General features: G+C 44.9%; 1 protein-coding gene across 1 annotated transcript; it reads left to right on the top strand.

The window, feature by feature from the left end:
- The first annotated feature begins 4,910 nt into the window (after positions 1-4,910).
- Positions 4,911-21,248, top strand: LOC120937126 (cystatin-like). The gene is made up of 3 exons (XM_040350124.1): positions 4,911-5,159; positions 15,753-15,866; positions 21,027-21,248. Exons 1-3 carry the CDS (start codon positions 4,956-4,958, stop codon positions 21,102-21,104), a joined length of 396 nt encoding a protein of 131 aa, XP_040206058.1. The 5' UTR covers positions 4,911-4,955; the 3' UTR covers positions 21,105-21,248.
- Positions 21,249-23,411: the final 2,163 nt, after the last annotated feature.

Below are 23,411 nucleotides of genomic sequence, written 5' to 3'. Positions count from 1 at the left end.
TCACAGCGGTTTGCAGAAGGCAGTCTGAACTGCCTGCGGGAGAGATGCGATGCGGGAACCGGCCCTGTAATTGCCCTGGCTCCTGCTTCACCTAGGCTGCAGGTTAAGAAAAAAGAGGGAGGGAGCACCGGACTGCATCAAAAATAAACTGGAATGCTTCAAAAACGCGCATGCAGAAAAGCATCTGGAACGCATCCAGACTGCGTTTCTATGGTGTGAACTGGGCTTTAACCGCTAGCCAACCAGTGGCCAGCAGTAAAACTGCGTCAGGTTGGCACGGCTGCGCAAATCGCCGTAGCTGTACTTCGTTCCTTTAAGACGTCCGGGTACCCACGGTCGCTCGTGGAGAACGAGAACCAAGATCTGTGTGTGTTAACACCCAAATCCCAGTTCTCTCAGGGGATAGGAGACCGATCGTGTGTTCATACTAAGTATGAACACCAATCGGTCTCCTCCCCTTGTCAGTCCCTCCCCCCCACAGTTAAAACACACCTAGGGAACACAGTTAACCCCTTGATGTCCGTCGGGCACCAACGATCGCTCGTCACAGAGCAGGGACGTGGATCTGTGTGTGTAAACACACAGATCCACGTCCTGTCAGGGAAAAGGAGACTGATCGTGTGTCCCTAGTATATAGAAACACTGATCGGTCTGTCCCCCCACAGTTAGAATCACTCCTTTCGACACATTTATACAGTAATCAGTGGCTATTTTTAGTTCTGATCGCTGTATTAGCCCCCGTTCACACCTAGGCGTATATACGCCTGTAGTGCGACGCCGCTGCAGCCCCGAGACGCCAGAGGGATGATTTAACATGCACCTCTATGGAGATGGTTCACATCTCCACGCCGAACGCCTGCCGCCTGAAAAAAAGTCCCGGACCTTTTTTTCAGGCGGCTTTCGGCGTTCGGCATAGGAGATGTGAACCATCTCCATAGAGGGGGTGAAGGCTGCATTCACAATCGCGGCGTTTTGTCGCCGCAAATCGCGGTACAAAATGCTGCTATTTGTCACCGCAATTCGCGGGACAAAACGCCGCGATTTTGTACGCCGAGGTGTGAATGCAGCCTAAATGTCACTGGTCCCAAAATAGTGTCAAAAGTGGCCGCCGCAGTGTCGCAGTCCTGATCAAAATCGCAGATCGATGCCAAAATTATAATAATAATAAAAATGACATAAAACTATCCCCTATTTTTTAGACGCTTTAACTTTTGGGCAAACCAATCAATATATGCTTATTGCAATTTTTTTTACCAAAAATATGTAGAAGAATATGTATCGCAGTAAACGAATGAAGAAATTTGTTTGGTTTTTTTTGGATATTTATTATAGCAAAAGTGCAAAATATTGTGTTTTGTCCATGCGTCAGTCCATTTTTGTTTATAGTGAAAATAATAAAAACCGCAGAGGTGATCAAATACCACCAAAAGAAAGCTCTATTTGTGGGGGAAAAAACATCAATGTCGCACGACAGCACAATTGTCAGTTAAATCGACGCAGTGCCGTATCGCAAAAAATGGCCTGGTCAGGAAGGGGGTAATCCCTTCTGGGGCTGAAGTGGTTAAAGGGATAAGGTGGCAACTCTAGGTACAGTGTTCCAGTACAGTCCAGGAAAAATGCAGCATGTTCTACTCTTTTTTTCTGGAACTGGCTGCACAGGTGTGAATGAATGAATGAATTCAGTGCTACACATGCCTCTAGGCGCTTTTTTCAGCCAGTGTCTTCCTGACTGGTGCAGTCATTTACCCAAAGGATCTCGACTCGCTTGGGACACAGTCATACACACATATATACTGGGCCAATTTGGACGGTTCCAATTAACCACTTGACCACTGGGCACTTAAACCCCCTTCCTAACCAGACCAATTTTCAGCTTTCGGTGCTCTCACAATTTGAATGACAATTACTCAGTCATACAACATTGTGCCCATCTGAAATTTTTGTCCTTTTTTCCCCACAAATAGAGCTTTCTTTTGGTGGTATTTGATCACCTCTATGTTTTTTATTTTGTTGCGCTATAAAAGAAAAAAACACAGAAAATTCTGTAAAAATAAAATAAAAATTTTTGTTTCTGTCATATTAGCAGGTATTGCAGAGTATTTGGGGTATTGCAGAGTATTGTGGGGTATTGCAGAGTATTGGGGGTATTGCAGAGTATTGTGGGGTATTGCAGAGTATTGGGGGTATTTCAGAGTATTGGGGGTATTTCAGAGTATTGGTGGTATTGCAGAGTATGGGGGGTATTGCAGAGTATGGGGGGTATTGCAGAGTATTGGTGGTATTGCAGAGTATGGGGGGGGGGGTATTGCAGAGTATGGGGGGGTATTGCAGAGTATGGGGGGTATTGCAGAGTATTGGGGGTATTGCAGAGTATGGGGGGTATTGCAGAGTATGGAGGGTATTGCACAGTATGGGGGTATTGCACAGTATGGGGGGTATTGCACAGTATTGGTGGTATTGCAGAGTATTGCGCAGGGAGGGATGGCTGGATCTGTGACTGCATTTGTCACAGATCCAGCCCACAGCAGCTGCTGCTGCTTCCGCTCTCCCCCCTCTCCTCTCTCACTGTACCGATCGGTACAGAGAGGAGAGGGAGGAACCGGCGTCATCACATCACGCCGGTTTGTTTACAAGTGATCGCTCCGTCATTTGACGGAGTGATCACGTGGTAAACGGCCGCTATCAGCGTCAATTTACCGCGATCTGTGATGCGAAGACCCGGCGCTCACGGATGATTCCAGGGGGCGTGCGAGAGGAGGATTCTGGGAGGACGTCCCAGGGACGTCCTCCCAGAACAACTCAACCGCGCTGTAGACGTCTTTTGTCTATGGCGCGGTGGCAAAGAGGTTAACCTACCAGCATGTCTTTGGAGTGTGGAAGGAAACTCACGCAGACACAGGGAGAACATGCAAACTCCAGGCAGATGGTGTCGTGGTCGGGATTCGAACCAGCAACCCCTTTGCTGCTAGGTAAAAGTGCTAACCACTACACCACTGTGATGTAAACTATGCCATTGAAATCATATAGCCGACTTTCCATGCATTTTTGATGCAGGAAAAAAAAACGCACTGGACTGCATGTGATGTGAACTGGCCCTAAGAACCCTTCCACACTCACAGAGTGGCCGCGTTAGCTTTACCATTGTTTTAGCTGCGTTTTTCGGCTGCTAGCCTGGCGCATTTAACTCCCGCTAGCGGCCAAAGAAAGAGTTAAATGTGCCCGAAAAGCACCGCTGAAGCGCTTTAGCGGTGCCCATTTATTTCAGTGGGCAGGGGCAGTGTATACACCGCTCCAAAGATGCTGCTTGCATAAGGTGACCAGATTTTTTAAATGAAATCCGGGGACATATTTTTTTTTTACTAGTAATTGCGGCAATCAGCGACACTGGGGATGCAGGGGGGGTGTTTTTCAGCCCTTTAGGCTACTTTCACACTGGAGGCCTTTTTCAGGCAGTAAAGGGCTAAAAATAACGCCTGTAAAACGCCTCCCCTGCAGCCCCAGTGTGAGAGCCTGAGTGCTTTCATACTGGAGCAGTGTGCTCTCAGGACGTTAGAAAAAGTCCTGCAAGCAGCATCTTTCGGCCACCGCTACCAGAGTAGGGTGACCACTTTTTCAAACTGCCATTCAGGGACACCCCCCCCCCCCCGCTCCTAAAAAAAGATAATTTTTTTATACCTTTTTTGTGACCCCATAGATTTCACTGGTTCATCCTGGTACCTGTAGTTCTTCATTGTTTGGGGCGATCACATCTTCAGCTCTGAGGGGTTCATGGTGGGACCTGTAGTCCTTCACTTTTGGGGGTCACATCCCCCCAAAAGTGAAGGACTACAAGTCCCAGCATGAAATCCTAATATATGAAGATGTGACCCCCTCAAATTGTAAGGACTACAACAACCAGCATGAACCCCTGAGATCTAAGGGTGTGATCTTATAGATTTCACAGATCTATGCTAGGACCTGTAGTTCGTCACTATTTGGGGGGCGGGGGGGTCACATCTTCAGCTCTGAGGGGTTCATGCTGGGACCTGTTGTCCTTCACTTTGGGGAGGTCACCCCCCCCCCCCAAGTAAAGGACTACCAGTCCCAGCATTAACCCCTGGGATCTAAGGGTGTGACCCCATAGATTTCACGGGTTCATGCTGGGACCTGTAGTTCTTCACTAGTTTGGGGGGGGGGGGGGTGTCACATCTTAAGCTCTGAAGGGTTCATGCTGGGAGCTGCGTCAGTTTCATTCGGGGACACTGTATTGTCCCAGAGTGAAGGTGCCCGGGACAGACATGCAGAATGCCAGAATGCCTACAAAGCGATTCAGCAGCGTCGCTTTTAACCCTTTATTAGGTCCTAGGCCTAGTGGGGGTTAAAAGCGACCTGCTAGCGCCCGAAAAGCGCTGCTATTACAGCGGTAAAGCAATGCTAAAATTAGCAGCACTTTACCTGCTAACGCCCCCCCCATTGTGAAAGTGCCCTTAGTGCCTAAAATACGCACCAGTTTGAAAGGGGTCTAAAACAATTTATCTCGCCCTAACCAGACAAATAAACAGCAGTTAAATAAAAAATGGCGAATTTCAGAATATAGTATGTCACAATCAGCACTGTGTACACACATTTCCATCCCACGTCACGAGTCTCTACAAATCCCCACAGAAACACAATCCGCTATCTCAGCAAAACAAGCCAGCGCTTCACGTGACTCAAGCCAACACCTTGAGCGGACATGTTTATTTTGGGCAGGCTGATGTCGTTGTTAAGTTTTTTTTATTTCACAGTACAGATTTTTTTGAGAAAACATACATATATCAAACACCGTTTTGCATAAGCATCACACGATAGTTACTACTTATGCGCTCGCGGCACTAGTTATTGTTTGTCGTTGCCCACAAGAAAGATGGCGCCGACATTCCAATTGTTAACCCTTAGCGGTTTATAAGCATTTCCTCGCTGGATCTTTATTAGTCATGGCGAAGCTTGTGTTTGTGGCGGTGGTGTCGGTGCTTTTTGCAGCCTGTTATGGAGAGAGGATGGTCGGGGCTCCGAGGGAGCTGAGCGTTGATGATAAGGGTTTGCAGGAAGCGCTGAGGTTTGCCATGTATGAGTATAACAAAGGCAGCAATGATATGTACCAGAGCCGTCTGGGGAAGGTGCACAACGCTACCATGCAGGTGAGTGACATAACGGTACTGTACCAATATCAACTGACAAATATAGACATGTATGCTAGTATGGTTATCTCTTATCTCTCTCCTTCGTTTTTTTTATCTATCTCTCTCTGTTAACCAATTGTGTAGCAGCCCGTTAGGTCGCATTCATACTTGGGGTTTCTGGTACATGCGACAAAGCGCACAGTAAAGATGTGGTTAGCGGTTGCACACTTATTTGAAGTATAAATGTGTGGTGCTCCAGGCCTGGAAATGTTCTGGAGCTTCTTTGGCACACATAGGGAAGTGCATTTAAATGACTGGGCTGCTCTATGAGCGGTGCAAAAAAGTGCACTTCACGCTATAAATGTAAATGTGGCCTAATGCATGTTCACTTTTTTTTATTTTTTTTGTTTTTTTTTTTGTTTTTAATGCTGGGGGAAAAAAAAAAATGTGATGTACCTAAATAAATGTGATATCTTGGGTTGCTACCATTATGGCGCATTTGTGCAGATGTGGCGGCAGAGCCCCACCAGCTAGGGTTGCCACCTCATTCCTCTCCACCGAACACACGTTAAAGGAGAAGTCCAGCCTAAGCGCTATTGGCTGGGCTTCTCAAATGGGTCACAGGAGTGCAATTCCTGTTGTGCTCTCTGCTGTTGTCACAGGAATCGGTCCATGCACTGTGTCATCACAACGATGGAAGTCTTAATTTGCCAGGTGCCTGGACTGATACCCATCTCAGTGAGCTGCTGAGAGCCTGTCGCCTGCTCCCTGCCATTCTACAGCTCAGTGCCCCAGTGAGTGTGGAGGAGCAGACCGGAGAGATGCTGATTGACAGTCTACAGCTCTCTGCTATGGGAGCTATGAGAACCAAGCCATCAGCGGTGTTCAATCGTTTGGTTCTCAGTGTAGAGGCTCCGGGGGCCAGACACTGCATCCACTTAGGAAACCCAAACCTCTCGTTGGGTTGTAAAGCTTGTGTAAAAAAACAAAAACAAATGTGTCATACTTACCTCTACTGTGCAGTTAGTTTTGCAGCGAGTGGTCCTGATTCTTGTCTTCTGGGGTCCCTCGGTGGCTGCTTCAGGTCCCCCCCCCCCCCCCCCCCCAATCAGCTAACCCCGTTCTGGGAAGCGCTCTCCCAAGGCAGTTAGCTTGCGGGCACACTCCAGTGATAGTCGGGTCTAGCCGCCGACTATCACTCAGCGCTGCCCCCCTGGTGCACTACGTCATTGATTTGATTGACCGCAGTGGGAGCCAATGGGCTCAGGTAAGTAATTGGGGGGGGGGGGGGGGGGGGCTGGAAAACATCAGATGTTTTTTCACCTGAATGCATTAAAGTGATACGTGAACCTTTACAACCCTTTTAACCACTTAAAGTGGTCGTAAACCTCTGTCACTTGTACCTATAGGTACTATAAATATCTCCTAAACATGCACTGTTTAGGAGATATTTATAGTACCTATAACATGCACTGTTTAGGAGATATTTGCTGTACACTGCATCAATGTCATCGGCGCATACGCTGGGAAGAAACGGCTCTCCGAGCCGTTTCTTCACTAGCAAGTGCCGTGACTGACGGCTTCTGCATGACTCCAGCCAGTCACAGAGCCGCAGTCCGTGGTTTCGGAAGGAAGGGGCGGGAAGATGGATCTTGCCACCAGCAGGGACAGTGCGGGCTTCATTTGCAGGTAAGTGGCACATAATGGGCTAGTATGCATCACATTATGCATCAGGGTTTACTTCCTCTTTAAGGAACGGGCCGATTTCTGACACTTGTTTACAAGTTAACCGCTTGCCGACCGCCGCCTGTACATTTACGTCAGCAGAATGGCATGGCTGCACAAAGCAACGTACCTGTACGTTGCTTTGAAATTGTCCGCGGACTCGATGTCCGCTGGTGACCCACGATCATGTCGCGGAGCTGCAGAACTGGCAGATGCCTTTGTACACAAGGCATTTCCGTGTTCTGCCTAGTGACAGGACAGTGATCTACTGCTCCCTGTCATCGGGGCAGTGATCACTGTCGTGTCACTCGTAGCCCCCCCACAGTTGGAACCACTCCCTAGGACACACTTAACCCCTTTATTGCCCCTAGTGGTTAACCCCTTCCCTGCCAGTGTCATTTACACAGTAATCGGTGCATTTTTAATTTTTTTTTTTTTTTTTCTATAGCACTGATCGTTGTATAAATGATAATAGTCCCAAAAGAGCATCAAGTGTCCGATTTGTCTGCCAAAATGTCGCAGTCACAATAAAAATCGCAGATCGCCACCATTACTAGTGTAAAAAAAAATGCCATAAAACTATCCAGTTTTGTAGACGCTATAACTTTTGCGCATACCAATCAATATACGCTTATTGCGATTTCCCAAAAATATGTAGAAGCATACATATCGGCCTAAACTGAGAATAAATAAATACAGTGCCTTGTGAAAGTATTCGGCCCCCTTGAACTTTGCGACCTTTTGCCACATTTCAGGCTTCAAAGATAAAGATCTAAAACTGTAATTGTTCAAAAAAAAAAAAAAAAAATCAACAAGTGGGACACAATCATGAAGTGGAATGAAATTTATTGGATATTTCAAACTTTTTTTTTTTTTTAACAAATAAAAATACAAATTGGACGTGCAAAATTATTCAGCCCCTTTACTTTCAGTGCAGCAAACTCTCGCCAGAAGTTCAGTGAGGATCTCTGAATGATCCAATGTTGTCCTAAATGACTGATGATGAATAGAATCCACCTGTGTGTAATCAAGTCTCTGTATAAATGCACCTGCACTGTGATAATCTCAGAGGTCCGTTTAAAGCGCAGAGAGCATCATGAAGAACAAGGAACACACCAGGCAGGTCCGAGATACTGTTGTGGAGAAGTTTAAAGCCAGATTTGGATACAAAACAACTTCCCAAGCTTTAAACATCCCAAGGAGCACTGTGCAAGCGATTAATATTGAAATGGAAGGAGTATCAGACCACTGCAAATCTACGAAGACCTGGCCGTCCCTCTAAACTTTCAGCTCATACAAGGAGAAGACTGATCAGAGATTCAGCCAAGAGGCCCATGATCACTCTGGATGAACTGCAGAGATCTACAGCTGAGGTGGAAGACTCTGTCCATAGGACAACAATCGGTCATATACTGCACAAATCTGGCCTTTATGGAAGAGTGGCAAGAAAGCAATTTCTTAAAGATCTCCATAAAGTGTTTAAAGTTTGCCACAAGCCACCTGGGAGACACACCAAACATGTGGAAGAAGGTGCTCTGGTCAGATGAAACCAAAATCGAACTTTTTGGCAACAATGCAAAACGTTATGTTTGGCGTAAAAGCAACACAGCTCATCACCCTGAACACGCCATCCCCACTGTCAAACATGGTGGTGGCAGCATCATGGTTTGGGCCTGCTTTTCTTCAGCAGGGACAGGGAAGATGGTTAAAATTGATGGGAAGATGGATGGAGCCAAATACAGGACCATTCTGGAAGAAAACCTGATGGAGTCTGCAAAAGACCTGAGACTGGGACGGAGATTTGTCTTCCAACAAGACAATGATCCAAAATCTACAAAATCTACAATGGAATGTTTCACAAAGAAACATATCCAGGTGTTAGAATGTCAAAGTCCAGACCTGAATCCAATCGAGAATCTGTGGAAAGAACTGAAACCTGCTGTTCACAAACGCTCTCCATCCAACCTCACTGAGCTCGAGCTGTTTTGCAAGGAGGAATGGGCAAAAATGTCAGTCTCTCGATGTGCAAAACTGATAGAGACATACCCCAAGCGACTTACAGCTGTAATCGCAGCAAAAGGTGGCGCTACAAAGTATTAACTTAAGGGGGCTGAATAATTTTGCACGCCCAATTTTTTTCGTTTTTTATTTGTTAAAGTTTGAAATATCCAATAAATTTCCTTCCACTTGATGATTGTGTCCCACTTGTTGATTCTTCCAAAAAAAATTAGTTTTATCTTTGTTTGAAGCCTAAAATGTGGCAAAAGGTCGCAAAGTTCAAGGGGGCCAAATACTTTCACAAGGCACTGTGTATTTTTTTTTTTTTTTTTTTTTAACCAGACCCCCTACAGAATAAAATAGAGAAGGTTGCACTTTGTCGCATTGTATTTGCGCTGTCTTACAAACATAATTTCTTTGGGGGGGAAAAAATACTTTTTTTTTTCATAAGAAAACATGACGTGAAAGATAATGTTACGCTGAATAAATTGATACCTAACAACATATTATGCTTCAAAATTGCGCTCGCTCGTGGAATGGCGGCAAACTTTGGCACTTAAACATTTCTACAGATTACCAGTTTTGAGTTGGAGGAGATCTTGGACTAGAATTATTGCTCCCGCTCTAACGATCGCAGTGATGCCTCACGTGTGGTTTGAACACAATTTATATATGTGGGTGTGACTTGCGTATGCAAGTGAGCTCGGGGAACAACGTGCTTTTTTTTTTTTTTTTTTTTTTTTTTATATTCTTGGGGCGAAAGTGACGTTTGACGTCGCTCCAGTCCTCCAAGGGCATAGAGTTGAATGGGGGCCATCATGCCCTCACTCGACTTGTGGCCCATCCCGACAATCGGATCATTTCTGCCGTTTCCAACAGCTCTGGTAAGCAGCGGTTATAGAACGGCATTTTGTTTTATAAAACACACACACTGGGCACCTATCATCAAACACAGGGGATTGTATGGAAATTTAAAAGGGGGTGTGTTTGTTTTTTTTAGCAGCAAGAGGGGAGGATTGGGGTGCTGAAAGGCAGGGAGGAGGAGAGATGCGGGTGACAGGCACGTAAACTGACCACTAGAGATGGGCTCAGGCGTGTTTGAAATCCTGCCAGGAAGCCGACACTGCGCAACGCAGGCAGGATCAACCAGCTATCTTTATATATTTACAAACGCTTTAAATTGGCCTCAGAACCTGTGTAATTCATGTGTTTGGGTTTAAAGGGGTGAGGTGGCAACCCTACCGCTAGCACATGCGCTCAGGTGATTTTCCACGTAAGCGCAAAGACATGGTCAGGGACAACAGCTTATGCCCAAATGTGCCACAGGAACCTCGGGACCTGAGCCCCATGGAACATTTGTACAGGCACAGGGGGCAATTCTGCAAAAAACACAGAAGGGCTGCCTTGCTTTTTTTTTTTACATAGTTGGCTAGAATACATCACTTTCTCTGAACGGCTGAGCACCCATATAGACAGAACACTGTGTGTGTGTGTGTGTGTGTGTGTGTGTGTGTGTGTGTGTGTATATGTATGTATGTGTATATATATATATATATATATATATATATATATATATATATATATATATATATATATATATATATATATATATATATATATATATATATATATATATATATATATATATATATATATATATATATATATATATATCCTCAGCTACATACAGTTGATGCAGCACATCTAGCGGCCTCACATGTTGGTGAGGGACATAGTTTGTCTGGGCCAGCTATCGAAGCATTTATGGACCTTTACATGCATTGTCTTTCTGCCAGCAAGATCTTGTATACATTGATTTAGAGACAAGAATCACCCCTTTAAAAATAATCATTGTTTCTTTGGAGCCTGAACTGAAGACGTAGTTTTTGCTTTATCCAGCTGTATTTACTCAGTACAGCTTATAACATCCAAGTGAAAGCTGAAAACTGAATCGCTGAGTTTGAAAAGATCACCCCCCTTTTTAAAAATGACTGTCAGGTGTAGCTAATCACCTTCTTGATAGCACACAAAGCCATTTGACTCATCTGTGATCAGCATCAAGAGCTTTCCTGGAGCATTTCAGTCCCTGGTAGTGCAACAGAAGCATACAATCAACTATGGGTGGCAAGTCGCTGTCAAAAGACTTCTGGGATAAAGTTGTGGACAGGCACAAGTCAGGAGATGGAAATAAAAAATGTATCAAAAAAAAGCCAAGAGGAAACGGGTCAGTCTACCAAGAGGCCTGCAGCAACTCTGAAGCACAATGTTGCGGCAAGTAAATTGATACCCAACATGTTCTGCTCGTGTAATGGTGACAAACTTTTACCCTTAAAAATTTCCATAGGCAACGTTTAAAGATTTGTACAGGTTACCAGTTTTAAGGTCTATTGCTAGAATTATTGCTCTAACAATCGCGGTGATACCTCACGTGTGGTTTGAACAGTTTTCATATGTGGGCGCTACTCGTGTATGTGTTCGCTTCTGAGCATAAGCTTGGTTGGGCGGGGTGCTTTTAATTTTTTTTTTTTATATCTATCATGAAAAAACTCAGTTCGGATCATTTTTTTTGTTTATTGGAAATGCTTTTATATTTTAAAATATATAAAATCAACTTAAAGTGCACAAGGCAGGCAGGGGAGCTTACCTAGGCAGCCGCCGGGTGGAGCAAGATGGCCACCGCTCCAGGAGGTAGGCCGATGCCGCCTGTCCCAAGGCAGGTGTAGGCTGCGGGAGCGCTCTCGGGCACTCTGGAGGCTGATCCAGGACCATGAGGGGAGCTAACTCTTGGCAAATTGTGCTAGGAAAGCTTGTTGCAGTGTCTTGTCACATTTGGATCCCCATCACAGATTGCTCCAAAAGTGACATTCCATCACTGCCATCTTGCTACACCCCACACTCCTGCACAGTAATGATAGTGAGAAGGGGCAAGCGGATATCTTGTTTACCCCCAACAGAGTTTTAGATTTCAGTTATTTTCAACACAAAACTGGGCTTATATGCTTAAATACAGTATTTGGCAATCCGATGGACTGTTTAGATGTTAAATTTTTAAAAGTGGCAGCAAACCTTTCACATTTTAAACAGTCCATCGGATTTACATATAAGCATATAAGCTCAGTTTTTGTTTGAAAGTAACTGAAATCTAAAACTCGGGTGTAACAAGATGTCTGCTTGCCCCTTCTCGCTCTAACATTACTGTGCAGGAGTGTGGGGTGTAGCAAGATGGCGGCAACAAAACACCCCTTCGGCTCCCCATCACAGATTGTTCCAGAAGTGACGAGGCGGCCGCCGCCAGGTGGACCAAGATGGCCACTGCTCCAAGAGCTAGGCGGAAGCTGCGGCCTTTCCTATGGCCAATGCAGGACCGGGAGGCCCGCGGATCACGTGTGTGCTGACCTGAAAAATCCGTTCCACCCCAACCGTCCCACTTTCCTGGCGGTGCTTCCCATTGATTTCAGTGGGCAGGGGCTCTTTAGGAGCGGTGTATATCTAGCAAAGATGTGGCTTGCAGGACTTTTTTTTTTTTTTTTTTTTTTTTTTTTTAACCGTCCTGCCAGTGCACCCCTCCAGTGTGAAAGCCCTCTGGCTTTCACATTGATGTGAAAGAGGCACTTTGAAGGCACTGTTATTAGCGTTCTAGCGCCTGCAAAGCGCCCCAGTGTGAAAGCAGCCTGATGGGGGGGGGGGGGGGTTAATATCTCATCTCATATTTACTCTATAATTACATAACAAATAAAAATTCTCTTTTTTTAAAAGCATTGGGCGGAAGTGAAGTTTTTGTCGCTTCCGCCAGTCAATGCTATGGTGCCGAGTGGGGGCCATCTTCTCCTCATTCTGCAGCTAAGCCACCAGGGGGAAGGACGCAATTGTCTCTGCCGCTACCGGCAGTGGAGGGGGGGTGCTTTGATGGGAGATGATGATGGTTGCGCCAATTTGCAGGCCAGCTGCTGGCAAACAAATCACACTTCCTAGAGGTGGTATTGAGGGAGGGGATAATGAAGGCCAACGGGTCCTAGACTACCAGCCAGTAGGGTGCCTTGCACTGATGGAGAATAAGTAGGGGTACACCCGCTAATTCTAGATGGAGATAAGCATTAGGTAAACTTAATATTCACTAGGGTTTGGTACAAAACTATCACCATAATACATGTTGGCTGTATACCTCTTCAAAGAAGACAGAACTGCACAAAAGCCCCTCACTGGTGTCTTACAATGCCCCTAGTGTGACATGGAGTCTGTAAATAAGGGGCATAATATGGTATCCTTACTATCATGATGGCATTATTGCATTAAAGGCAGTAATCGCCAGAATTTTAAATACAAGATAAGGGGGTGGGAACAAAAAAAAAAAAACAAGGAATACTCAAATTACCTCATAGTTAGTAATGGAATATTCCTTGTGTTTTTTTTTTTTGTTTGTCCCCCCCCCCCCCCTTATCTTGCATTTAAAATTCTGGTGATTACTGCCGTTAATGCAATAATGCCATCATGATGGTAAGGATACTATATTATGCCCTCTATTTACAGACTCCATGTCACACTAGGGGCATTGTAAGACACCAGTGAGGGGCTTTTGTGCAGTTCTGTCTTCTTTGAAGAGGTATACAGCTAACATTTTATTATGGTGGTAGTATTACGTTTACCTAATACGTATCTCTATCTAGAATTATCGGGTGTACCCCCACTTATTCTCTATCAGTGCAAGGCACCCTACTGGCTGGTAGTCTAGGACACGTTGGCCTTAATTATCCCCTCCCTCAATACCACCTCTAGGAGGTGTGATTTGTTTGCCAGCAGCTGGCCTGCAAATTGGGGGCAACCATCGTTATCTCTCATTAAAGCACCATTTTTGGTGAGTATGCATATATTGATACACCTGATGCCTTTATAGCTACATATTAAATGCAAGCCATTTGGTAGCTTTTGGTCTAAATGTACTATGTATTCTAATTAAAGTTATTTTTTCTTAAAAATATAGAAACATGTAGAGCTGCTTTTTAATGTTCCAAGGACTCAATCGGTTGTATCCAGGATTCACTACTCCACCCAGCGTGAGATCTGTACTGTGTTACAGCCATATATCAAGCCTTGAGGCTATTTAGTATTTTCCTTGGAAAGACTTTTTTTGCCTTTTGTTTTGAATATTATGATGTTTTGTAGATGCATCTATGTATTTATGCAATATTAAAATAATTTTCTCGTCTATGGATGGACACAGACTCTTCAATTCTTGACAAGTGGGTTATGTTCCCTGTTTTTGGGAGAGGACTAGGCAGAAACATGTTAGATATTTATATACATGTCATTTAAACAGAGTTGAACAGCCCCACCCAGGGGGCAGTCACTCTTGACGTAACCCTCCTCCCTGCAGCATGCAGCCTCCGTTTCGTTCTGCCTAGCAAAGGAGAAGGATGTATGGCTCCCTTTTGGGCCCTGTGCCCAGAGGAAAAGATTTTATTTTTATTTTGACTTCTGTCGGCTGAGAACGGCTGGATATCCTAGATCCTTGTCTTCTCAGTTCGGCCAGCGAGCGTGAGCACACCTTTGCAAAAAAGGCTGGGTCTGCCATGACATGCCCCATGACTCCTGGGGTGACCAGTGAGCTTTGCTCCGAGGTCCGCACATGACTGAGCGGTGGTGTTGCCTTACTCACAGCGGACCGGGCCGATGGCTACCTCTATTGCGGTTGTACGCCTGTCTGGAATGCGTCAGTGAGTCGTCGAGTGGATGGGTAAGTACAGTCCCTCCCCCTTAGGTGGGGTGGTACAGCTGGCATTCCTGGGGTTTGGGTATTCTCCCTTCCCTGCTCCTTTTCACTCTACTGCTCTGCATTGCTGTCGGGGTGGGTGGGTCACCTGGTTGAAACAGTGTGTGTGTGTGTGTGTGTGTGTGTGTGTGTGTTTTTTTTCTTTTCTGCTAGGGTCTGCTTTTCTGGTCGTTTTGGGGTGCTGGGCAGCCTTTCTATGTGTTCAATTTTTAAAATGCTGTGTTTTGCCACCGTTCTGGCGCTTTTTTTTTTTTTTTGTGTATTGAAAATCTCATTGGCGGCCATTTTGTTTTAGCCGTGCCATGATACAGCATATTATGGCGGTCGGCCATTTTCCTGTGGCCGCCTCAGGCTCCATATGCTGCGCATGGCGGCCATCTTGCCTGAGTTCTCGGCCTCTAGTGTTGACTCCTACAGCACGCAGCGTCGTTCTCCTCACGCAGCACCTCACGGCTTCTCCACACACAGCGGTGTGCGGTGACACGGGCAGTGGCGCTGAGCAGTCCTCCGGTGTGAGTCCCCTGGGTAACCCCTCCCCCCGGTTAGCGCAGCAGGAGTGTTTTTTTGGTGGAAAAATTAGTGGCAACGTGTTTCCTAATTGTGAGGAGGAGCTCCATCTCTCAAGGGCTGCCTTGGAAGACTACTGGTAACAGTTACCGGTAATTTAACTCTGCTTTTTTGTACTCACCGAAAAATCCTTTTCTTTGTCATCCATGGACAGACTACAGCCCCCACCCCTCCTTTTTAGGTTTGTACTGCTTGCTACGAACTGAGGCTGCATGCTGTAGGGAGGAGGGTTATGTCTGGCGGGACCGCCCCCTGGGCGGGGCTGTTCAAGTCTGTTTAAATGACATGGATATGAATATCTAACATGTTTCTGCCTAGTCCTCTTCTGTAAACGGGGAACATAACCCACTTGTCAAGAATTGAAGAGGCTGTGTCAGTCCATGGACGACAATAAGGATTTTACGGTGAGGTACAAAATCTTCTTTTTTTTTTTTTTTTTTTTTTATCTCTGTGCCTACAAGTCAATCTTTGTAATGTTTTTTTCTTTAACCCAAAATGTATTCAGCTGTCTGATGTATTTTACAACTGACATTTAAATGTTTCTGTTTTTAAAGCTGGTAAATGGATACAAATATGACATGAATGTGGAAGTTCGCAGAACAAAATGCAAAAAACCAACTACGGATGTTAATGGGTGTCCATTCCATGAAGATCCCACCCTTGCTAAGGTATTGTGCACTGATAAGGCATTATCTCATACACTTCACATAAGACTTGCTGTACATGTTAAATGTATTTGGCTAAGCATTTATCTGAATTGTTCAGTACAAGACAGATATTCATAGGTTGCTACTTTCAGGTAGTTCAGGGATTAACAATTAGCGGACCTCCAGCTGTTGCAAAACTACAAGTCCCATCATGCCTCTGCCTCTGGGTGTCATGCTTGTGGCTGTCAGAGTCTTGTTATGCCTCATGGGACTTGAAGTTCTGCAACAGCTGGAGCTCCACTAATTGCATATCCCTGCGGTAGTTGAACACTGCCAAAGCTTTATGTACATGATCACTGTCCCCAATTTGTGAGACCTTGTGTGGTTTTATTTTATTTTTTTTGCTAGTGTCTGTAGGTGATGAACCGCTCTTTTCCTTTATGGAGAAGTCTCTATGCATCCTCACATGTAGTGAGTATGTGGATACATGGTAGTGTTGCGTGTCCCACGTCCTGAATAGATTCAAACAAGGAAATGACCTAGGGGCAAGTCATGGACTTTGAGGGCACTGTGATCTGGTAAGGATAATAGTAACGAGAAAAAGGGAATTTTTCTAAAAAAATATTTATTACAAAAATACTATACAGTTATAAAATTGAAAGATCTCAATACATATCAATTCGCACTCTAACAGATTGCACAGCGTTTAAATGGTCATGGAGGACCACCAGGAAGTTGTAAACAAACATGATCACATGGTATTTAATATATGGTTAATAAACAAAATATATATCTTTTCTCGTGACTATTATCCTTACCAGATCACAGTGCCCTCAAAGTCCATGACTTGCCCCTAGGTCATTTCCTTGTTTGAAGTCTCTATGCTTAACCAGTTCTTTCCTTCAAGTTCTTCCATTCATCAAGTCTTCACTGCTTTCAATAGCGATGAAAGCAGTGAAGCCTTGTAATACCTTCAGAACCATACCTGGACCTTATGTTGTAGGGACAACCTATAATGTTGCTTTGGGCACTGATACCTGCTTGGACACTCACTCTGGGAGTAAGTGCAAAAGAGCAGTGGTCCACTAATGTTTCTAGACCCTGAGGACCTCTCGAGGGCAATGCCGTCTAACAGCAAAGCTGGGACCCATATGGGGACCAGCGGTGGCAATAGTGGAAACCAGGTGCAAACAGTTTCTGCAACTATTTGCTTTTAGACAGGCATCCCTTTCCAGAGCCTGAACCTGAGTCAGAAGTGGAAGTTTCCAGAATGGCTTTCATTTATGTCCATACACACAGCATCTTTTTGCCATAAGCATGGTCGGGTGAAGCTGCCTGTAAAAGATGCATGTCTCATATGCCCTTCAAGGAGCACGGGCATCTTGGTGATGCGTTTGAGACGTTTATAAAGTATATCACAGGGGGAAAGGCTTCTTTTAGCAGCAGGCGGCTCCAAAACACCCTTTTTCAGGCATGTCTAACTCAGTGCATAGAACCCCATCTCTGTCCTCCCAGGCTTCATCTTTAATCCAAAATTTAAGTCCTTTTTGGCATAGTCCTCAAAACACAAAGCCCACTAACTTACCACGATGAAGAGCACACTTTGTCCCAAGAGTTGGGGACTTCTGTTTGCAGTCCCCTGGTCTACAGATGTTCCATCTGTGGTTTCAAACTCTACCCCCTCATTTTCTTCACTCAAACCATCCAAAAGGACGGTAAGATTCTGACTGGCCTGAATCCTTTTATGTCCCAAGGAGTGCCCCCCTCTGAAAGACAGGTGCAAAATCCAATGAAAACCAATTCATCCTATTCAACACCCCCCTCCCCCTCTTCAGGAAAACTTAATTGGGGTGCGTTTGGACAATGCTACAGCAGTGGCCTATATACCAAGAGTTGGACAGCCTTGATGGTAGTTGGTCTAATCATCTCATCTCCTGGGTAGAAATATGCTCTGATCTTTACTGTTCACATCCAGGTTCTGGTCATTTTGGAAGGTGGTTTTCCTCAACCAACACTGCCTGAATCGAGGGAAATTAATCCTTTCATCCTGTCCTTCATCCTGTCCTTTATCCCGTCTGTCCCAACATCTTCAATCTCTTATGTCAGAAATGGGGCACTCCAGCTGTGGACATCCTGGCTCAACAACTAGTTATCCGTTTGTGGCCCAGACCAAGAATCCTCTAGCACTGGCATTAAATGTTTTGGTAGGTTTAATGGCCTTTGTTCAGGGTGAAGAATTCCAGATGTAAATATTTTATATATGCTTACATTGGTCTAGCTTGTACTAATGTAACTGCTTATACCATACGTGGCCAATCTCGCTGGAGTATTACTCCAGTGATCTCCACTTGATTCTAGGTCCCGTGCTAAGTGGCTGCCCTGCTGAATTCTAAACAGAAGATTGGCTGCCCAGCGCCAGATTAAGGAGATCAGCTTTATTTCCCTTGTGTGAGCAAGGGCATTTAACCCCCTTGGCTGTAAGTACTCCTACGGTACAGGTTTCGGCTTTATCCTAGTTCTCTCTGATCCTATGAACCCATTGAGGCATCAAGGCTCAACCTGTTGCCCTCCCAGCTGTTGTGAAGCTACAAATCGCATGATGCCTGGCAAGTCTGACAGTTATAAAAAAAACTCTCCCAAATACAGAGGCACGATGGGACTTGTAGTTCCGCAAGAGCTGGAGGGCCACAGGTTGATTACCCATGCATTAAGGGAACTTTCCTTGGGTGATACCCCTTGCAAAGTGGCCTTCTTGGTGGCTATCGCATCTGTCAGAGTTGGAGGCTCTTTTCTAAGGAGCCATTCATAATTTTTCACAATTCTAAAATCCTCTGGTGTCCAAGACTCTCCTTACTACCCTTTGTAGAATACACCTTCCACTTGTTTGTGCCTTGCTCCTAAGTAGCCCAAAGAAATAGTTTTTATTGTTTAGACTTGGTTGGAACTATCAAAGGCACAGCCTATATGTGGAAAACTGACTTTGTCTTGCCAACAGGGTCTTGAAAGGGCCATCCTGCTTTCAAATCCACTATTGCTTGATGGATACAACCACTTTCTGTAGGAGCTTGCACTCTAAAGGATAGGGTACCTCCGGTGCCCTTATAAACGTATTACACCAGATGGGTTGGGGTTTCCCGTGCACATCTTTTTAAGGCTACCGCTAGGTCTTTGGTTCGTACCTCATCCAAGTTCTGCTAGGTGAATTTTCAGGCCTCTGCAGTTGCAGCTTTCAGCCACAAGTTTTTCAGTGATATTCTGAGTTGTCTCTGACCTTTTTGTATGTTTTTTTTATTCGGCCTGTTTGCATGTTGCCCATCCCTCTGATACATGGCATGGAGATGTCCTAACTAGGGTCTATAGATATCCAACCTGTGTCCTGTACTATGCAAAAGGAGTTTTGACATGCCTGTAAATTTATAGATCTTGAAATTCAATACAGGGGACAGACTGAGATTCTCTGCATTACTTGCTAAAAAATGGTTTTGTGAAGTAGCGTACGGTTATAGAAGTATGCCCAGGGGAATGGCCGAAAAACCTTTGCCATGTCCAATCACCTGAAAGTAGCAGCAGGGTGGATTCGATTTAAATCGGTTTTTAAAGAGCAACTGTCATCTCTGTCCCTTAGCGGCTCCTCCTTGGACCCACCGTTGACTCACCACCAACAATACCCTTCACATTTAATGGGACGGCTGGTGATGCGGCAGTGACACAATAAGGAGAGGGACGTGGTGGCAGCAGGTGAGTGATTGGCCACTAACAGGTGCTGCCATGATGTATCTGAAATAACAGGTGCACTTTTTAAATGTAAGGACTTATCCTTTTTGGTTACAGCTCCTTGGGAAAGTATTTATCCCCCCCTTAAAGTCTTTGTGGAGCCACCTTTTGCAGCTATCACAGCTCCCAGTCATTTTGGATAAGTCTTTTAGCTTGCCACTGGGATTTTTTCCCATTCCTCCTTGCAAAACTGCTCTCGCTCCTTCAAGTTGAATGGTTTGTGAACAGCAATTTTTAAGTCTGACCTCAGATTTTCTATTGGATTGAGATCTGGGCTTTGACTAGGCCATTCCAACACATTTACATGTTTCCCCTTAAACCACTTGAGTGTTTTAGCAGTGTGTTTGGGGTCATTGTCCTGCTGGAAGGTGAACCTTTGTCCTAGCCTCAAATCAGTGGTACAGGTTTTGCTCAAGAATATCACTATTTGGCACCATCCATCTTTCCCTCAACTTGGACCAGTTTCCCAGTCCCGACTGCTGAAAAACATCCCCACAGCATGATGCGCCCGCTTTGTTTCACTGTGGGGATGGTGTTCTTTGGGTGATGTGTTAAGTTTGCGACAGACATAGCTGCTTTTTTATTTTATTTTTAAGTTTTTACTTTAATTGAGAATCTTCTATCAACTGTCGGCTGAGAGGCTGGCTATATATAGATCCTTGTAGTCTCCTCAGTCCGGCCAGCGAGCGTGAGAACACCATTGCTAAGAGGCTGGTTCTGCCACGACCTACCCCATGACTCCTGGGGTGGCCGGTGAGCTTTTACGCCAGGGTCCACACATGACAGGGCTGTGGTGTTGTCTCACTCAGTGGACCGGGCCGACAGCTACTCTATTGCGGTTTTATGCCGTCAGGAATTGCTTCAGGGGTCACCCAAGTCTGAGTTTGGTGTATCCATTTAGACACGAAACCCTGACCTGGCCCCACCCCCTCTCCCCTAATTGGCTGACTTTGACTGCTGCGGGAGCCAATAGAGCCACTGCTCTGTTTCAGGCAATCAGGAGGAGTGTACTGGATGGCTGAGGGGATTGTGGACATCACTGGAGAGTTCAGGTAGGTAAAATGGGGGGCTGCTACACAAAGGTTTTTATCTTAATGTATAGAATGCTCCTTTAATCATGCCTCCTATTTAAAGCCTATTATCCTGTAGGGTGTGAACTACATGATTAAAAGGTCATTGACCAAGATGTAATGTTGTCCTTGCATGGGTTGTGCAGTCAATCAAAACTTATAAAAACCAGAACAAAATTGGAGATGTTGCCCAAAGTGACAGATAATTTCTAGATATTTAAAACAAAAAGCCCATCTAGGAAAATTGTTTTGTTTATATACATTGAATGTTCTTAAAATCCACAATTAAACAGTTCTTACATTTTTGTATTAAGCAGCAATTTTTCTTGTCTTGCAGGCTATAATGTGCCACTTCACAGTGGTGAATCGTATGTGGGCATCAAAAATTTTCATGGATACTGTGAAATGCCAATAAATCTGCTGTCTTTCAGGATATTGAAATCTAAACTTTTAAATCTGTTTTACAAAGTAGGAATTCTGAAGAGGTTTTATCCTTTCATATTTTAACTTTTGGGACTTGGCTAAAAATAGTGATTAATAAAATTTTCTTAACTGCCTAGATGTGTGCCTATTTAAAAATGGTCAAGGTGTGATGTATTTTTATTTCTTTTTTTATGCAGAAAATGTGAGTAGATAAGCCTCCAAAAAACATTACAACTTAGAATTGGTCTCTGGTAGCAGAGAGGAAACAAACACAATTCCTGCTTCTCATGTGTAAGTGTTTTTAGCCTTGCAATAAGGTTCCCAGGCCCAAACACTACATCCTGGGAGAAGGACTAGATATTTACAAAGAGCTCCAATAGATCAAGAAGCAACGAGGGAGGGTTGCAGATGTGATTATCAGCAGGTAGTGGAACTCTTAAACGGAATCCCAGGTTAAAATTCACATGAAAGGGTGTGTCTGGGCCAAATTATTTTTTTTAATTGCAGAACAATGCAGCCTCTGTGTTCTGTAATGGCTGTCATCGCACCAGTACAGACAACTTTATATTGCTGGAAATAGAGTGTCAGAGCCATTTAGGCACAGCCTTGTATTTTTACCAATGAATGCAAGGCTTCCTCCTCTCTACCTTGGTCAAAGTTTCCACTTCAGGCAATCCAGAGGAAGCCTTGTACCTCCTGCTTTTCAGATATGCAAACTAAATGTATTTTTCTCACCTAATTTTCCAGTTTGGCAACACGTGAGATGAGAAAAACCAATCAGTTCACAGCTGTTAAAAGGCCCCACCTTGTGTTGAGTTTTTCTCCAGCAAAACATTTTAGTCTTCTGGTCAGAGAAAAAGAATAGAGTGAGATGTCATCCCTGTGAGCCAGGTTCAGGAATGATGGCAAGGGCTGCACCAACCTGCTGCAAGCAGGTTGCCCCCCCCCCCCCCCCCCCCTAGGCGGTTGGTGTTTGAAGTTCCCCAGCCATTGCATGCTGCTCAGCAGCGCAAGTCTCTGCCTACCCTCCCCTGTGTGCAGCTGGTGCCTTTTCCTAGAGAGACAACACTTTTGTGTGCTCTGAAACTGGGACTTGCGGTCAGAGCAGGAAAGGGACGGAGCGTAACCCAGGAAGGGGAAGTAAAGCATGGAGGAGACGCTGGACCTGCGTGGATGTGGAGGCTGAAGGTTCCCTGTCTTCTGCCAGGACCCAGTGAACCGCAAGGAGCAAAAAGTATGCTGTTACCACCACATGGAAAAGGAGGATAGCAAGGAAAGAGCAAGTTGGGGGCCTGGTAAGTGTATTTTGCCTGTTATGCAGAGTGACACCAGCCTTTAGTTGTCGCCAGTGAAACCCCTAGGCTCTCACCTCTGGGGGAGGGGGCCTGCAGTCGTCACTAAAGAGGGGCGGAAGAGTGATATTTTCTTATCTCCTTTTGAAAACTTCCCAGGTGGATCTCAGGAGGTCTGACAGACCACCTTCTATGTCTGCTAGCACTAGTGCCAGTAAAAAATTTAACTGCGGAGAAAGAGTGTCTAAATCACACACACCAAACCTCCCTTTTTTTTTTTTTTTTTTTAAATACAGGTGTATTCACAAACTGGCAGGGAAAGAGGCATCAGGGCTAATAAAAGATTGTCTGAAATCTGTTCAAAGATGTTGGCCACTATGCAATCTTTTTGCACCTCTGCAGCCACTCTCCAGGTGGCAGATGCAAAGAACACCCCCCACCACCACACTAAAGAGGGCCCCTCCTCTCAGGAGAGTGTTCTCTCATGACGGCCAAGTACTCTTCTACCAATCTCTCAGGGTCTTCCCTCGGGTGAGGGATTAGGAAGAGTTAGATGCAGAAAGCCAGGCGAAATCTGAGCCCAGTTCAGGGGAGAAGGCTAATATGGGCCTGGATAGTGGTGTGGAATATATCCGACATCTCTTGGAGGGATTTAGGCCACTGAAGAGATCCCTGAACCAACTAAGGAAAGCTTGGCACAAGAAAAGATAGATATAGAGATATATATATATATATATATATATATATATATATATATATATATATATATATATGGGGTTTGTTAAGAACCAGTCAAGGGTATTTCTCCTACACCAGTCACTGAAGGATTTAGTCCGTCAAAAAGGACTGAGAGACGCCTGGTCAAACCTAAAACTTCGAAGAGAAGATTTCCCTTCAAGGAGGAAGAAGGGGAAACATTCCTAAAGGTCCCTAAATTGGATGCCGCCCTCTCCCAGGTGACAAATGGGTCTGACCTCACCTTTGAGGACACAGGGAACATCTGAGAT

The sequence above is a fragment of the Rana temporaria genome, chromosome 4, assembly GCF_905171775.1.
Source record: "Rana temporaria chromosome 4, aRanTem1.1, whole genome shotgun sequence".
Classification (NCBI taxonomy): Eukaryota; Metazoa; Chordata; class Amphibia; order Anura; family Ranidae; genus Rana; species Rana temporaria.
Note: the sequence above shows the minus strand (reverse complement) of the source record. Positions and strands in the feature narration are given on the sequence as shown.